Source organism: Hipposideros armiger, unplaced genomic scaffold (assembly GCF_001890085.2).
Source record: "Hipposideros armiger isolate ML-2016 unplaced genomic scaffold, ASM189008v1 scaffold_126, whole genome shotgun sequence".
Taxonomy (NCBI): Eukaryota; Metazoa; Chordata; class Mammalia; order Chiroptera; family Hipposideridae; genus Hipposideros; species Hipposideros armiger.
Genome location: NW_017731476.1, coordinates 513,593 through 530,708, shown reverse-complemented (window position 1 = coordinate 530,708; position 17,116 = coordinate 513,593). Strand labels below are relative to the sequence as shown.

General features: G+C 52.6%; 2 protein-coding genes and 1 long non-coding RNA gene across 6 annotated transcripts in view; 2 read left to right on the top strand and 1 right to left on the bottom strand.

Moving 5' to 3' along the window:
- Positions 1 to 6,426, bottom strand: CD19 (CD19 molecule). 2 transcript variants are annotated; one of them, XM_019648437.1, is made up of 16 exons: positions 6,244 to 6,426; positions 5,717 to 5,892; positions 5,203 to 5,469; positions 4,690 to 4,875; positions 4,254 to 4,547; positions 3,113 to 3,220; positions 2,781 to 2,829; positions 2,375 to 2,463; positions 1,876 to 1,974; positions 1,664 to 1,765; positions 1,511 to 1,579; positions 1,347 to 1,406; positions 1,182 to 1,238; positions 526 to 618; positions 321 to 427; positions 1 to 211 (listed from the first exon to the last, which is right to left on the bottom strand). In XM_019648437.1, the coding sequence occupies exons 1-15, from the start codon at positions 6,246 to 6,248 to the stop codon at positions 336 to 338; spliced, it is 1,746 nt and encodes a 581-aa protein (XP_019503982.1). In that variant the 5' UTR covers positions 6,249 to 6,426; the 3' UTR covers positions 1 to 211; positions 321 to 335. The 2 variants fall into 2 exon arrangements, with proteins under 2 accessions (XP_019503982.1, XP_019503981.1); XM_019648436.1 differs by having other exon boundaries at positions 1 to 197; positions 6,244 to 6,425.
- Positions 6,049 to 9,242, top strand: LOC109385819 (uncharacterized). Its single transcript, XR_002124686.1, has 3 exons — positions 6,049 to 6,153; positions 8,548 to 8,668; positions 9,203 to 9,242. It is a non-coding gene; the product is annotated as an uncharacterized LOC109385819 (long non-coding RNA).
- A 2,099-nt stretch (positions 9,243 to 11,341) lies between these two features.
- Positions 11,342 to 17,116, top strand: part of RABEP2 (rabaptin, RAB GTPase binding effector protein 2) — a 12,529-nt gene continuing 6,754 nt past the window's right edge. Inside the window, exons 1-3 of one of the 3 annotated variants that reach the window (XM_019648514.1) lie at positions 11,342 to 11,777; positions 12,251 to 12,460; positions 15,770 to 15,927. In XM_019648514.1, the coding sequence (XP_019504059.1) occupies positions 11,717 to 11,777; positions 12,251 to 12,460; positions 15,770 to 15,927 (429 nt within the window). In that variant the 5' untranslated portion in view covers positions 11,342 to 11,716. Of the gene's footprint in view, positions 11,778 to 11,821; positions 11,936 to 12,250; positions 12,461 to 15,769; positions 15,928 to 17,116 lie in introns of those variants that run through there. The other 2 variants (XM_019648513.1, XM_019648512.1) reach the window with 2 other exon arrangements.

Here is a 17,116-nt window from a genome sequence, read left to right as displayed (position 1 = left end):
CACTACATCACAGGACTGGAAGAGCTCATGGAGTTTATTCGGGCAGCACAAAGGGGACTGGACGTTTCACTTGTAGACACAAACACACACAGATACACATATCCCAAGTGATGTCACTCCAGGTGTTGACACGGTCTGCTTGGAATCCCCAGATTTCAGAGTCAGTTGTGGATCTCAGGAGCCTGAGGAGGCCCAGGCTACGAAGAAGAAACTGTGATGGGGGAGGTCTTGGCTGTCTTTCCCCTCTCCCTCCCTAAACACTAGAACCCCACTTCCAACCCTGCTCACCTCTCCCTTTTAAAAGGCAGTTCCCAGCTCACCTGAAGGGAACGGAATCACCGGGAGCTCCAGGTCCCCATGTGGCCCCCTCCTCCCCACGCTGGTTCTGGCTCATTAGGATTGTCCATGTTCTCATAAGAACCTGCGTCTGCTTAGGACCAGGAAGGAGTGAAACATACATGGAGCTGGAAGTAGGCTGGGAGGGGTCAGCCTCAGGCAACAGGGCACAGCCATAGAAGCACCCACCTTCCTCATGATTGGGAGCAGGCTGGACCCGAAGGGAGCGAAGCTGGGGGGCAGCATACAGGATGCCTCTCATATCCTCATAAGACTGGGACCCTGAGTGGGAAGAGGGTGGAGAGTTGGAGGCCTGGGAACCACGCTGGGGGCTTATGGAAGGGAAGGGCCACCTAAGGTATAGAGAGTCTGAGGGGCAGGGGGACGTGAGAGGCTTGACTCATGTTGTACCGGGAAGGAGTGATTAGGGTCAGCGCCCAGTGATTAGGGCTCAGTAATTAGGGCCCTTGTTAATTGTAGGCTTGGTCAAGTATGGGTTTGATTAGGGTCATGGTCAGAATAAGGGTCAACAATAAAATTGGAAGGAGTCAGAGGCATGAGAAAGCTGGGGTCAAAGCTGAGGTCTGCATGAGGCTGGGGTGAAGCGGAGGTCAAAGTCCAGGCTGGAATTGGATTGGGATCAGAGCTGATGTTCAAGGTTAGGGATGGGCTAAACACTGGGGTCGGGATTAGAGTTGGGGTAGGTGTTGAGATTTAGAGGTAAAAGTCAAATCTAAGGTCAGGATTGGGCTTAGATTTGGGGTCAGAGTCAAGGTCAGGGTTCTGCCTGGAGTTAGAGCTGAGGCCAGGTCACCCCAATCTGGTAGGTCCCAAGCATTTCTCACCAATGGAGGTTGCCTCCCGGCTGGGGTCCCAGGCTGTCCCATGGGGGCTCAGGAAGTCTGGAAGAGGAAAAGGGAAGGCACTCTTCCTCCTGGCCTCCAGGTCACACCCCACCACAACTACCACTTACGGCGCTCAGGAGCGTGACCACTCTCCCACTCACACACCTTTCGTCCTGGCGACTGGCTGGGCCTGCTCTTCATCCTCATTTTCATACGACTCAGATGCTGCAGAAAAAAGAGAACTCCAGGGGCCATCCCTGCCCTGTCGTGGCTCCACAGCCCTGTGGGGCCTCCCAAATCTCTGAGGCCCCACAAGGACCCCAAATTACCGTTGGAGAAGGAATCTTCATCCTCAGGAGCCAAAACCCCGTCATCGGGGTTCTCATAGCCGCTGCCATCTGGTGGAGAGGGAGAGGGGTCCAGCGAGGGTCCACAGACCCCCACTGTAAAGGCAGGAGAGACATGGGGGAGGGCAGTCTTACCCTGGGATAGCTGGTCCTGTCCAAGGTTGGAGTCGTTCTCGTAGAACTCGGAGCCCTCTTCACTGTCCGGCTCCTCATAGTTCTCCCCTTCTTCTTCGGGGCCTGGAGTTGGGGATAGGGGTGGGACCCGAGTCACGGTACCCCCGCTCCAGGCCCTGTGGACCGGGCCGCTCCAACACCCTTCATATGAGTACCGACCCCTCCCCCATTACCCGCTCCTGTCGGGCTCCGGGGCCCAGCGGCTCCAGCCTCCTGGACGTCGCTGCGCGGGACGGAGGTTCCCAGGCCTGCAGCCCACCGCAGGGCGCGTCCTGGCGAGAGGAGCGTTGTAGTGGGGCAAGTGAGAAGAGATGGGGGCGATCAGGGTTTAGGGTCTGCATGGCTGGACAGCGGGAGAGGATGCTTCAGGAGCGACCGGAGAACTCCCTGGTCTAGGCTCCAAGGGGCCGGGATCTAAATCTAGAGGCGTGGCCTCAGGCTCTCGGGTGAGGTTCTGCTCTCCGGACCGGACTTCGGGTCCCGTGTCCTGGGGGGCGGGACTTGGTCGTAGAAGCGGGGCTCATATCTGAGCGGGACTCCGCACCCCGGGGCGGGCTCTTTTCTGAAGGCGGAGCTCCGAACTCGGAAAGGCTTGGAACTCCCGGGATTGCGGGGATGGGAAAAATGGGTGGGGCTCTAGCTCTGGGTCAGAGATCGGGCGGTGCCTCGTACCAGTGCCAGAGGTGGGCGTGGGTAGGGAGAGCACGTTGCCGTACTGGTTGTGAGGCCCGCTTCCCGGGGGAGGAGTCACTTTGAAGAACCTGGCGGAGGAAGGGTTGTTGCGCTGTGAGGCCAGGCCTGGAGGGGACTGGGAGACTTGCTCAAGATTCAGGCCGGGCCCACAGAGACTAAAATGTTGTCACTTGAATTAGCCCCTCTGTCTTGGGACAGCCCACAGAGGGGTCTGGGATCGCTCCAAGGGGGTCTTCACAGAAGAGGTAGCTTTGGAGCTGGGCTTTGGAGTTTGGGGAGTATTTGCACCGCAGAGATGGAGAAAAAGACACGGAGGGGACAGCAAGTGCAAGACATAAAGTGAAAGTGCAGGAGTGGGAGACTGAGGGGGCGCTCGAATCATTACCTTCGGGTGGGATCAGTCATTCGCTTTCTTTTCCTCCTCCGTATCAGGGCTGGTGAGAATTAATGGGCAGTGATTAGAGGAGAGGCTGCTTGGCCAGGTGAGGATTTGCGGGGGGTGCTGGGGAGGTCACTTGGGCCAATGGAGGAGATGGGAGTTCACATTCCAAGGGGCTAGGATGTTCAGAGGGCGTTTAGAGGAGTGAGGGGCAGTGGCACAAAGGGGACTGAAGTTCGTGGGGGAGGAGAGAGAGAAGGTTGTCAGACTGGCCGGTGTGGGCTTTCCTGAGGGAGATGGGGTAAGGTGTAGCAGACCAGCTGGGGGATGTGACTCACCTTTTTGAAGATAAAGAAAGCCCGCCAGGGAACCCATGCAGAAGATGAGATACAGTAAAGTTGTCACAGGGACTTTCCAGCCACCACTCTCCAGCAGCCATTGCCTTACTGCAAGCGGGAAAGGAGCTGTGAGATGAGGACCAGGGCTGACAATCTTACTTCCCAGCCTCAAGACCTCAAAGGGCCATAAATCAGAGGGACAGGGGCGAGACACAGATCCTTGAAGTCCCAAGCCACAAGGAGGGCTCTCCTCCCTCCGTCTGAGAACAGTGACTGTGCCACAGACCCTGGCACAGGGCCTGGAGCAGCATCTGTTATTAAGCAAAACGTGAACAAAGCGTGACTGTAGTCAAAGGCAGTGTTAGGATTGAGGGGAGCATGATAGTTTGCAATTAAGAGCTGCCATTGTCAAAGTGAAAAGCAGAGTCAAGGTCATAAGGCTGGAGGTGGGAGGCAGCAAGGTGCTGAGATGCATTGGAAGTGAAAGTTGAGGTTGAGTTTGAGAATTGTGGTTAGGGGAGCGTGGTGGGATGATATGAAGGGAGATAGAATGGGCAGAACACTGACGGATCTGAGGGATGCGGGAAGGACAAGGAAGGCTGCCCAGATTCCTGGCTTGGGCACATGGACACGTGGGCAGGTGGTGTCTTACATAGGGCCACCCAGAAGCCTACGCTCGGGGAAGATGTTGAGTTTTATTTTGTATCTGTTGAGCCTGCAGGGTTCATGGAACATGAAATGGCAATTCCAGGTGTGGGGGGGTATGGAGCCTCAAATCTAGTCACCAAGGCGTGATGGCCCAAGTAGCCCTGGGAGTAAAGGAGGACAAATAGGAAGAGTGTATAGATAAGGATGAGAGAGTGTAGAAGGGATTAGATGGCTCAGGGCTCCAATGGTGAGGAGGGAGGGAGGAAGGAAGACTCTACCAAAGCTGATGGGAAGGAGGATCCAGAGGTAGGAGAAGACCCAGAAAAGTTGTGTCTTTGGAAGCAAAGAGGAAAACAGGTGGGTCAGTATTCTGAGTAGTGGTTGGGGGTTGGGCTGAGGCTGGTACTAGCCAAGGGGAGCCACCAAGGTTGACTGACTTCCAGTTCTTCCCAACAGCTTCACACTCATGCCCCACTATTGAGAGACACTGTACCTGACTGGGTTTTGACCTTCAGCTGCATCTCGATGGTCATGTTGCCATGGGAACAATGATAGGTGCCAGCATCTCGAGCTGTGGCCTGGTGCAGCCACAGAACAGCCCCTCCTCGGAGGGAGCCCAGGACCCACATCTCTCTGACTGAGGCATCCTCACTCAGGTTTAAGCTCAGCAATGAAATGTTAGGCTTCTTGGGGTGCACGTAGATCCAGGAGATGGGGCCCCTGGTCACAGAGGCACGGGGCAACCAACAGGGCAGGCAGAGTGTGGAGCCAGGAGACACGATGAGGTCTGGGGCAGGGAGAGCCAAGGCTAGGAAAGGGTAGGCCTTGGGGTCTCCTCCCCTGCAAACCCCCCAGTTCCAAATGACCATCCTCTGTCCCTGGATCCCCCACTGTCCCCTCAACTTCCTGGCATTTCCCCAGCACCTCACCTTGGTCGAGGCTCTGGTTTGAACTTCCCTTAGGTGGGGCACATGCAGGGTCTGTCTTCCAGATCTGAGGGTGGTCTTTGGTCCGCATGTACAACTGGGAGCTTTTGGAGTGACCATCAGAGGGCATGGTCCCCAGGTCACAATTTGAGTCATTTAGGTCTGAAGTCTTCCACCGGAACAGCTCCCCTGGGAAGAGACCCGGAACCAGATGCAGAGACGTCCAGGGGAGGCCAAGAAACACAGAGACCCAGCAAAACAGATAAATTGAAACAGACCTAGAGAGACACAGGGAGACAGCATCTCCGCGAAAGATGAGGCTGAGAGAGACACGGAGAAGCTCAGTGTGGAAGTCACACAGCCACCATTTTTTAGGAGCCACATATAACTTGCTCCCTGCTTGACCCACACCCCCCAGCCCCTCCCTCTAGACCCATTTTAGCTGCCAGACCTCCTCCATCCATGGTGGGCCTCCCTCTTCTCATTCAGCCCTCCCTGCCCCACCCTGGACCTCACCGCTGCCCTCCACGCTGACTGTCCAGCCAGGCTGCCAGGCCTGCTCAGAAGGGGACCCCTGTTGGCACAGGTAGAAGCCCCCCATCTGGTCGGAGATGTTGGAGATGAGCAGCAGGATGCTCAGGGGCCCCACCTGGATGCCCAGGCCTGGCAGCCCTCCTTTCAGCTTTAACAAGGATGCTGAGTGGCACTCCTGGTACCAGGCCAGCAGATCGTGGGGATCATCTGAGGGACCCTTGAGGCACGGCAGCACAGCACGGCTTCCCTCTATGGAGAAAGAGAGATGGAGAGAGAGGAGCCCTCAGCCCCCTCCACTCCTCCCACTGGGTTGTACACCCAAGGACTTCAGACCCCACCACCTGGGAGTGGACAAGCTCTCAGAATCCTTCCTATCCCTGCCTGAATTTACAGCTAAGAAAATGGAGGCTCAGAGAGGGTAAGTTATTTGGCCGAGGGCACCGAGCCAGAACCCAGGTTTCCAGCCCCGGCTCCTATCAATGCCCTGTGGACTTACCTTTCACCTCCACCAGCTGCGGTTTCTGGAGCCTGACTCCCACGGGGGAAAGGAAGAGAAGGAAGAAGAGGAGGAGAGGAGGTGGCATGGTGGCCAGACTTCCCGAAGCACCCAGCTTGGCCGCGCAGAGGATGCTGGGGCAGGCAGAGGCCCGGTGGGCACTGAACCATGGGCATCTGCGGGGGTGGGCAGGCAGTCCCCCCAGGAAGGAAGGGGTGGTCACGCCTCAGGCCCCTTTCTCCATGCACCCCTCCACACCCACAAAACTCCCCTCCTCCCTGCGACAATTTTAGTTTCATCCCAGTGCTGACCACCAGTGAAATGATCTTATTTGTGTCTATTTGCTCACTTCCTGTCCCCCCACCAGAGTAAACCCCTTCGTTGCAGCAGAGACGGTCATGTTCACCCCTGTATGCGCGATGCTGATTGTCGTCCCAGTAAGTATTTATTAAATGAGTGGATCTAGTCTTAAGGGCTTCCTCCTTCCACCTCAGGCTCCAAATCCATTTCCCTTCACACACACATACCTCATTCATTCATTCCACTGACATTTCTTGGGCCGCCTTCCGCGTCCATACAGCTAGCCCATCACAGACACTTTGGGACCTGGCAGAACCGAATGTGAATTCTCCACCTCTGATACTTCCTTGACCCAATTTCTTCATCTCTTGAAGCCTTTGTTTCTGTCTCTGAAAACCTGAGCTAATAATAGGACCATCACAAATACTGTTTGTGAAGATTAAACAGGACAACATACAGGCGGCGTTTGTTTTTAGCCCAGCACGCAGCGCATATTAGGCCCCCAGTTCATGAGAGCCGGCTCTATTAATGACTAAGAGCTCAAGCCAGACTGTCCCTGGAGCTCCTCTCTGTAGGGGTCCTGAGAAATGACTGGTGATGAATCCCCCTGTTTCTCCCAGTTCTTCCCCAGGAAGGCCCTACTTCAGTTATGGAAGGGACCCATTTAGAAATGGGGAAATTGCCCCCAGAAGGGCAGGGTGTTGCCCCGAGATCACACACTGAACTGGTGGTGCAGTGAGCATCAGAGCCCAGGAGTCTTGACTCCTAGTCTGCTCTGCGCCTCCTCTCTCCCTCCCTCTCCTCCTTTCTTTTTTTTTCCTCCTATGCTTCCTCTCCCTGCCCTGTATGTGTATGTGTGCTTGTGTATTTCTGTCTTTCACTCAGAGAAAGGGTCCAGGGACCCAAGAGACCTGCTTTCTCAGTTGCAGGTTCCCAGGGCCACCTCACTGGGCTGTGGCTTCCTGTTTGCCTCTGGCAAACCCCAGGGGACCCTCCAGCTGTCAGGGGCCCCCACTTCGCTTTGGTCGGGTTGGGGTGGCTCATCTTGGGGAGGAAGAGTGGGGCATTGGGGAATGGAGAGGATGAGGTGTCTGGGCTTCTTTTTTTGCCTTTCATTCAACAAAATCTCTGTAATCCTGTTTTGTTTTGTTTTTTTAAGATTTTTTTATTGGGAAATTGGAGGAGGGGAACAGCATTGGGGAATCGGGGAAGGGGAACAGAGAAGTTGCTGTCCTTTTGTTCTTCAGTCTAGTTGTGGAGGACGTTGCTTCACTGGCCCATGTTAGTATTTTCATTGCGCTCTTCCTGGGTGAGGCAGTCACTCGCCGGCCATTAGATGGCCGCTCACAGTGGCCCAGGAAAGCTCACGCCCACTGCTGGCCAGCTCCACTGCAGCCTACGCGGTCGCCGGCGACTCGGCATCCCAGCTCCAGGTCGAGCTGTTGTTCACCATCTTAGCTGTAGAGGGCGCAGCGTCACTGGCCCTCATGTGGGACCCAAACTGGGGCCCTGCTGCTCGGAGCTGGCGTCCCAAGCCAACTGTTAACCAACGTGCCACTAGGCCAGCCCTAATCCTATTTTTTTTAACTTCCCAGCTGCCTCGCGGGGGCAGAGTCTTCTTGCTAAAACAAATGAGTCCCGTTTAGAATATTTCAGTAGCTTTTCATCTACTGAAAAGAAACACTCCAAACCATGACCTCCCAAGGCCTGAGTGAGGCAGCCGCACCTAGGCTTTCCACGTCAATCCTCCACCACTCCGCCCCTCGTCCACCCCACATCCCTCCCCCCTACACACACACACACTCCTTGGCGCAGCTTGGTCTCATCATTCAGGTCTCAGTTCAAATGATACTCCTCAGAGAGAATTTCCCTGACCCTATTTCCTTCCCAGCATTTGCCCCAATCCCAAATTATGTTTGTTTGTTAGTTGTCTCATCTGCCTCCTGCCCCTGAGTGTTTCCTCTGTGACAACAGAGATCTTTACTGTCTTGTTCACGGACATCTCATAGGTGCATGAGAAGTTTTGTTGTATAAAGGAAGGAAGTTAGGAAGATTGGAAGAAAAACTTTTTTTTTCTCTTCCCCCCCATGCAATGTTACTAAGGCTAGTCCATTTTCTAGCCTAAATATTTCTAGAATCAACTTTCTCCTCATTGTGGACTCTTCCCTTTGCAACCAGAACCATTTCAACAGCTTCTTTCATGAGTTGTTTGACCTACACCCCACAAAGACAGAGCGTCCTTGGTATTAGTCTTGTGCATCCTCCCATGGCTCCCAGGCCTCAGGGTAAACCCCAAGAATGTTGACAGGAGCCTTATTTATAGTCATCATTTCACCCCTTTCCCAAGAAACCCTGCCACATACACAGGGAATCCTGAGGACAGGAAGCTGTAAACTACTGGAGATTTATGAGCCAGGCATTGACCAGGCCAGATTTGCACTTTCTAGAGAGATCAGTAAGGAAACGGTTCATTCATGTCACTCATTCATTCCTTCACCGGATGTTTATTTACTACTATGTTTATTTCTCAGGCACTGTCCTAGGTCCTGGGGAAACAGCAGGGGACAACAAAGACTAAGGGGACAACAAAGCTCCTGATCTCATGGAGCTTTGATTCAAGTTTTGGGGCCACAGGAGGATAAAGAGGGACAGGTAATAAACAAGTTAACCAATGAGCAATTTCAGATGGTGAGAATTATCTGATGTAATCTAATGGTGGACAAGAGATTGTCGTACTTTTTTCCAGAGTGGCTATGTTACCAGCCCACTGACTGCAACCCCCCCCCCCAAAAGACTTAAGTTTTCTTTCCTATAGAAATGTTAAGTATAGAAATGTTAAGTCTCCTCCCTAGTTTCTTAGTTCCTTAGCTCTTGGCTTTGATTACTTTTCTAACCAGTTTGTAAATCCTAGACTAAAGATTGCTCCTAGCCTGAATCCTAAAATTCTATCCCCCTGCTTCTTGATTGCTTTGTAAATCAGTTTCTGAATCCTAAACAATAGAAGTCTCCTGCTTCAGATAACTACTTGAGGGCCTGTGACTTCCTAATATCCCCCAGGCCAGTAAACTGAATGCCAAACCCATTCTGGGCCCAGACAACTGACACCACCTGAGCAACAGGCTGAATGGCAACAGGCTTCATGAGAGCTAACAGATTATTAATTAAAATCTATTTTTCCTCATTCAGGGACTTTGGGGATACAGAGAATACCCCAACAAGATTGATGGTAACAACCAAAGAAGCCAACACGGTCTTCTAGGCGGAGCTCGAGACCCCTTCCTTCCATCTGAGATCAGCTAGGGTGAGAGTTCCGTGAATCCTGCAATAGGCAGGGACAGCTCTACACCCCTGCCCAGCAGGAAGCAGATACAGAAGGAGACACCTCCTGTCCCTCAACTTCCCATAGAGATGTTATGGGGATCACGTCTCTCAAGGGGAAAACTAGGCAGGCAGTTAGAGGCAGGCAGCATTCCTGCACATCCCACAGAATGTGACCGCCAACAGGACATCCCCTCTCCACCCAAAACTCCCCTTTGTATTGTAATTACCTATCCCTGCGGGAAAACAAATGGGTGCCAAATACCCAACTAGATCAGACGAGTCACTTTTACCTGCGCAGTACCGCTTGTCAATCACAGGTGCCAATCAATTGGTCCCATGCCCTTAGGGGAACAGCCCATTCTAGAGAAGGGATAAAAACACCAAGTCCTGGGAAGTCCGTCCCTTTTTTTCCTGGTTTTTCCCTTTTTGGATGCCCTGCTCTTTTGACCACTTCTCCCTTTTTGAGCCTTTTGAGCCTCGCCTTTGCACGTGGCCTACTCCAAACTCTTTGGAATGTACTATCTCTTCAAATAAACTACTTTTTCAGTACTTTACTCCGGCATCTTGTTCAATTCTTTGCTCGAGTTGCCAAGGACCTGGACTTTGCGCCGAGAAGGGCCCATTTTCTGACAACAGCTATACCATTTTACATTCCCATCAGGAATATATGAGATCTGACACTTGAGCTCACCAACTTGTTGCAACGATGTTGCTAACTTTTTTTGATAGCAGAGGAATTATTCATTATGAATTTGTACCAACTGGACAAACTGTTAACCAAATTTACTATTTGGAAGTGCTAAAAAGGCTGCGTGAAAAAGATGACCTGAACTTTTTACCAACAATTCATGGCTCTTGCATCACAACAATGCACCAGCTCACACAGCACTGTGAGGGAGTTTTTTAGCCAGGAAACAAATAACTGTATTGGAACATCCTCCGTGCTCACCTGATCTGGCCCTAAATTACTTCTTTCTTTACCCAAAGATAAAGGAAAGGTTGAAAGGAAGACATTTTGATGACATTCAGGACATCAAGGGTAATGACAGCTTTGATGGCCATTCCAGAAAAAGGGTGCCAAAATTGCTTTGAAGGGTGGACTAGGCGTTGGCGTTGGTGCATAGCTTCCCAAGGGGAGTACTTCAAAGGTGACCATAGTGATATTCAGCAATGAGGCATGTAGCACTTTTTCTAGGATGAGTTCACGATCTTAATTGTCCAACCTCATATGAGAAACCGTTTCTCTATACACTCACTTGGTATTATCACTTTTTTATCTTAGCCATCCTGGTAGGTGTGTGTGCTATCTCCCTGTGGTTTAAATTTGCATTTTCCTAATGGCTAATGATGTTGCACATCTTTTCATGTGCATATTTGTCATCTATCACATCAATGAAATGCCTGTTCATGTCCTTTGCCCATTTTCAAATTGGATTGAACTAGTTTAAGCAGGGATGAGACACGATCTATGTTTTATTAAGATTACTCTAGTTGCTTTAAAAATGAACTTAAAGGGCCAAAAGGTCACACAGGGGAACAGTTAGGAGAGATGATGAGGTCTGGGGCTGGGTTTTAGCGCTGAAGAAAAAGGGATGCATTCTGGAACCCTCGGTCCTTGGAGGTAGAGTTTACAGGGCTTCCAGGCTCTTTACAGAAGAAACAGATTAGGGAGAAGAGGAATCCAGATACTGGACTTAGTTGGAGTTGCCGGGTATCATCCAAGGGGAGCCGTGTCAGGTCGAGAGTTGGAGGGAGAAGTCACAGATAATAAGTTTGACCTAGGACAGTGCGGAGGGAGGAGAGGAGGGATTTGAGAGGCATGGGGAGCGGGATTAGCAGGAAGCGCTGACTAGTTGAATATCAAAGTGGGGGTGGGGACTCGGGCGCCCAGAAAATTGGAGCGGACCCAGCCCTGCCCCGAGGGATGCTCCGCGAGGGCGGAGGTGCACGGAGGCCCGGCCACAGTTCTCAGTATTGTGAGCCAGGCTCCAGCGGAAGGGCGGCCAGTGGCCGAGCAAGGGGCCGCCTCCAGGGCTCGGGAGAGACCGCAAGAGCTTTGCCCTCCTTCTACCCAGGTCGTAGGGCATCCCAGAGGAGGTGTAATTCCAAGGTCACGTGGAGATGCCAGCAGGCCTCTGATGAAAGAACTTCGGGGTTTGAAGGACTGGTATCCTCCAACAGCGCTAGCCCGGAAAGAAAGCGGAGAAGGCGAGGCCTGGTGCCGCGGCCCGGCGTGGACTCCTGGCCCAACTCCGGCCGCCGGCCTGAAGCCGGGCTGATCCGGAAATAGCCGAGCGGATCCGGAAACAGCCGAGAGGACCCGGAAGCGGTGAGCGCCGTCACCAGGGAGTGCGGGGCCCCGCCGTTTGCGCAGAGGCGATGGCGGCAGCTGCGCCGGCGGCCGCGGGCGAGGATGGCCGGCGACTGCGGCCGGGGGCTGGTACGTGAGGGCGCGTCCATGCATACGAGGGGCGGTGAAGCCGGAGCTCAGCAGCCGGCCGATGGGGGCTGGTGAGGAGAGACAGGAGAAAGGGGCGGGGCCACGCCGCCAGGGAAGAGGGGGCGGGGCCTGGAGCCACCGGTGGAGGCGTAGGGCAGGTGAGAGGTGGAGCCCAGTGTGGAAGGGGCGGGGCCGTGTGGGCAAGGGGCGGGGTCCTTGGAAGGGAGGGGTCTTGTCAGAAAAGGGTTGGGTGAACTGAGGGACTGGGAAGAGGCGGGGCTATAGCCAACACAGGGCCGAGCTAAGCGAGAAGGGGGCGGGGAGGGGGCGGGGCCAGGTGAGCGGCGGGGCTAGAGGACCCGGCGTGGACCGAGGCTCAGTCCTACCAGGTTGCAGGACCTTCGGATTTGGTGGCCTGAGTGATTGGGGATCCCGGAGTGATGGGAAGAGAGGCTGATCCCTGTCCCCCACAGTGCTGGATCCCCAGCCCCAGGATGGGGCAAAGGTTGAGGCTGAGTCAGCGGAGCTCGGCCGACTTCGGGCTGAGCTGGCAGGCGCCCTGGCAGAGATGGAGACCATGAAGGCTGTGGCGGAGGTGAGCGAGAGCACGAAGGCCGAGGCTGTGGCTGCGGTGCAGCGGCAATGCCAAGAGGAGGTGGCCTCGCTGCAGGCCATCCTGAAAGGTGAGGCAGGGTCTCTTTCCAGACTCCCCATCAGCCCCATAAAGGGGAGTGCATGACCCGAAAGTGGTCAGGGGGACAGATAAGCCATGGGGTAGGTTAGCAGGGCTGCCTAGCCCAGGACAGACTTACGGCCCCAGAGGAAGGGACACCCTTTTTTAATTTGCGCAGGCAGTTGCTAGCAGCAGCGCTGTCAGTTCCAGTTAAGTTTATCTCCGAGCTTCTACCTGGTTTCCCTGCTCCCTGTCATTTCTTGTCCATCACTGATGACTGATCAACCCTGATGATGAGTAACTTTTCAATTCCCTGAAGCACCCTCATTTGAGCCTCTGGGCTTCAGACTCAGCCCTGGGCCTTGTCTCTGTGAGTCTAATCCTCTGGTTTCCTTCCTTCCCTGGGCACCCCCCCTACATCTGCAGCCCGCCCCCCCCACACACACACACGCGCATATGCACTGACTTCCCTCCCTCACGTCTTCTGTATGTACTTGGGATGCATCTCCATCCCTTGCCCCAGATCCCCCAGCTTCTTTTTCTGTTTCCCCCTTGTCCTCTAGTCAGAGGCCAGAGGCCCTGAAATATCGGGTTGTTGGAAAAGTCATGACGTATTTTTTTCTATGTTTTTCATTGCAAAAATGCGTCATGACTTTTCTGACAACCCAATAGCTTCCAGTCCTGCCCCACCCCTCTGCGCCCACTGCCATTGCTGTAGAGAAGATCACCACAACTTCCCAGGACTGTCGCCCCAGCCTTCTCACAGGTCTCCCTCTATAGTCTGGCCTTGACATTGGCTTCCAGAGTAAACTTCCTAAAATTCCCATTCCACCGTGTCATTTCCTTTTATAACAAGGGCTCCTGGCTCTAGACGTCTCTGGGGCTGTATTGCCCACTTTTCAGGCATCCACATGCCCCCGGTACAACGGGGTTGTCTCCTCGGATGACTTACACTGTTATCTACTTAATGTTTGTTCTTCAAACAGATTCGCTTTTTAAAACCTCACATACATGTATTTTAAAGGAAATGTCCTGTCCCCATAAGAGAAACTATCCTAAGTCATCATTATAACAATAATGATGAAAATAATAATAGCTAATGTTTATTGAGCACTTACTGTATGCCAGGCACTGAGTTAAATGCTTTATGAGTATTGAATCTTTATAGCAATCTCTGCGAGGGAGGAACTGTTGTCTCCATTTCCATTTTACAGAGGAAGCTGTGAGGCCCAGAGAGGTTAGATAACTTGTCCAAGGTCATACAGGTAGCAAGCAGCAGAAGCTTTGAACCCAGGCAGTCTGGTAGCAGAAACTTTACATCTTTTTTATTTTTAAACATGATATATGACAAATTTATGTAACCAATAACTTAGTTCACACCATGTAATAAAAACTATATTAATCAAGATACACAAGGGCAGCCGGTTAGCTCAGGTGGTTAGAGCGCAGTGCTCATAACACCAAGGTTGCCGGTTCGATCCCCACTTGGGCTGCTGAGCTGCGCCCTCCACAATTAGATTGAAACAACTACTTGACTTAGAGCTGATGGGTCCTGGAAAAACACACTGTTCCCCAATAAAAAAAAAATTTAAAAAAAAAAGGTACACAAGCTTTTGTAGGTTCTAAACTGAAGGAACGTTTTTTGTTCTGCAGAATCCTTAAAATTTAGCATTATTTAGCCTTTCTACTGAGGTAAATTACAACAATGATGAAATGGACCAGTTTTCTTTTATGAATCATTCCAGCTTTGTTCAACAATGGCTGAACCTCATTTCTCATATNCTTCAGTCTAGTTGTGAAGGATGTCGCTTCACTGGCCCATGTTGGTATTATCATTGCGCTCTTCCCGGGTGAGGCAGTCGCTCGCCGGCCATTAGACGACTGCTCACGGGGGCTCACGACCGCTCATGCCAGCTGCCGGCCAGCCTCACTGCAGCCTACGCCTTCGCTGGCAACTCATGGGCAGCCCAGCTCCAGGTCGAGCTGTTGTTCAGCATCTTAGCTGTAGAGGTCGCAGCGTCACTGGCCCTCATGTGGTATCTGAACCGGGGCCCTGCTGCTCAGAGCTGGCGTCCTAAGCCAACTCCTAACCAACGCGCCACTCGGCCGGCCCCACACCTTTTCTCTTGAAGGCGTTGTCCTGGAAGTTGCATATGGCACATCTGTCTATGTGTCATTAGCTGTGATGTGGTCATACGGCCATGCTGAGTTACAGGGAAGCTGAGACATGCAGTCAATAGGCTAGAATTTAGGCCACGTGCCCAACTAAAAAAGGTTAGGTTCTATGATAGAAGAAAAAAAATGGATGTTAGGGAAGAAAAGTATGGTGAGCAGCTGGTCAATGGGAAGATCGTCGTGACTCTGGCCACTTTACCGACCATGTGACCTGGGGCAGGTCCTTGAGCTCTCAGAGCCTCTGTTCTTATATCTAAAATGGTGGAATGTGCCTTCTTGGGAGAAAAGCTGATGTGCCTGCCTGAGACAGAGCAGAGGGGTCCTGCAGTCGGGGGTGGAGGGATCTGTCGCTGCCCAACCATCCACCTTCCTTCAGGCCCATGAGGACTCGGAGAAGCTTCGAGAGATCGTGCTGCCCATGGAGCAGGAGATAGAGGAGCTGAAGACGAAACTGCTGAGAGCGGAGGAGCTGATTCAAGAGATCCAGGTGAGGGGAGGCTGGGGGCCACCAAGGGAAGGAGGGAAGGGCGCTGCAGGACCCTGGCCCCCCAGCCTCTTCCCTGCCCCCCTTCCCTAGAGACGTCCCACTGAGGTAAATTACAACAATGATGAAATGGACCAGTTTTCTTTTATGAATCATTCCAGCTTTGTTCAACAATGGCTGAACCTCATTTCTCATATTCTTGTTTGTCTGCCTGAGAAAGTTGTGCTGCCTGGCTTTTGGCTGGACTGTTTGGATTCAGCAGAACCTTTAATGTCAGTACATGTTAAAATAAATACTTATTACTATTATGAGATGTTGACTGTTATTGGTAGTATATTCATAGGAACAGATAACATACCTTCAACATTATGTACCAGGAAGAGAGCTGAACACCTTCTAGCTGAACACCTTCTAGCTGTCATCTCCTTTGATCCTGTAACAACCCAGTGGGGTAATCATTAGTGTCCCCATTTTGCAGCTGAGGACACTGATGCAGAGAGGCTAACTGATCACTCATCCAGGGCCATCTCTCCACAAAGCCCACTGTCTTACTTGTTACAGTAAATTGCCTCACAGAGCACGTCCGTGATGGTGAGCCCCCCACTCGCCCACAGTGGGGGCCAGTGCACTGACCCCGCTGTGTCCTTCCCGCCCCACCAGACTCCATCAGCAGCTACGAAGCCCAGATCACTTCTCTGAAGCAGGAGCGGCAGCAGCAGCAGCAGGACTTTGAGGAGAAGGAGTGGGAGCTGGGCCGCCTGAAGCAGCTGCTGTCCCGGACTCACCCCCTGGACTCCTTGGAGAAGCAAATGGAAAAGGTTGGGGTTGGAATGGCCTCCCTCACCACCCCACCCTGGGAGTTGGGAAGATGTTGAGGCAGCCAAAGGTGACCGTGGGGCAGAGGGGTGGTTGGTGTGCCGCCCCCAGGTCCCTGAGAGCAGGGATCCCAGTCATCATTCCAGGTATAGCACCTGCTAGCTCCATACTTAGCAAGATGCTGGCTTGTTGCTCACTAGCGGATTGGCTGGGCTCATTTACCATCAAAATTAAAAGACAGTCATGTCGGGGAAAGAGCGCTAACACTTAGGGATGCGTCTCATGCACTAGTAACTCTGATAACTGCTTGACAGCCTTGGGTTCTCCAGGCTTTCCCCTGAAAGTAAGGCCCAGTAGGTCCATTTATCAGATGAGTAAGATGAGGCTCAGAGAAGTTCAGTAATTCTCCCCAGGTTATGCTCATGAAAAGGAGATTTGGGACTTAAAAATCTAGGCAGTCTGGTTCTACAAGTTAAGTTTTTCTTCTTAATTTCTATATCACTTCCTTTATTGGTGTTATTAACAGTAGCAGGAAGCACATATTCAACTTTCAAAGCAAGTTCACATCATTACCTCACTTGGTCCTCATGGCAGCCCTTTGAGGAACCTACTCAGCTCACTTTATGCGCTGGAGTAAATCGCCTGGTTAGAAAGACAAAGACCCAAACAGGAGCCCAAGAAAGGAAGGCATCCAACCCACAGCTTCCCAGCAGAGGCTGCTGCTTGCATCAGTGTTAGCAGTTAGCCAGGGCAGGGAAGGAGAAGGCTCTGCTACATGAAAGCCACCCAGGACAGCGGGAGACGCAGCAGGCCTAGACTCAGGCAGTTCCAGGCCTGGCCCACCTCCTGCATTCAGCCGTCATCCATCCACAGCCTGGGTGTCTGCAGAGCATGGGTTCCAGATCTTCAGATGGGACCCAGTGTGTTTTGTTGGGGCCACCCAGGTTTCCTTTGCCTGTAGCGGTAGTTCACACAAGAGATGTGGAGGTTTAGACTGAGCTTGTTTGAGAAAGGTTTTTAGCGATTCAAGAAACAGAAGTGCCATAGATTGGAAGAGGATGGGAGATGGGCAGTTTTCTGCTTGGGTTAGCTGGGTGGATAGCAGGGCCATTCTTACCGACCTAGCATGTCGGGGAGGAGCAGTGGTGTCCTGAGTCGGTTCACATTTGGCCGTACTAGGATCGAGGAGCC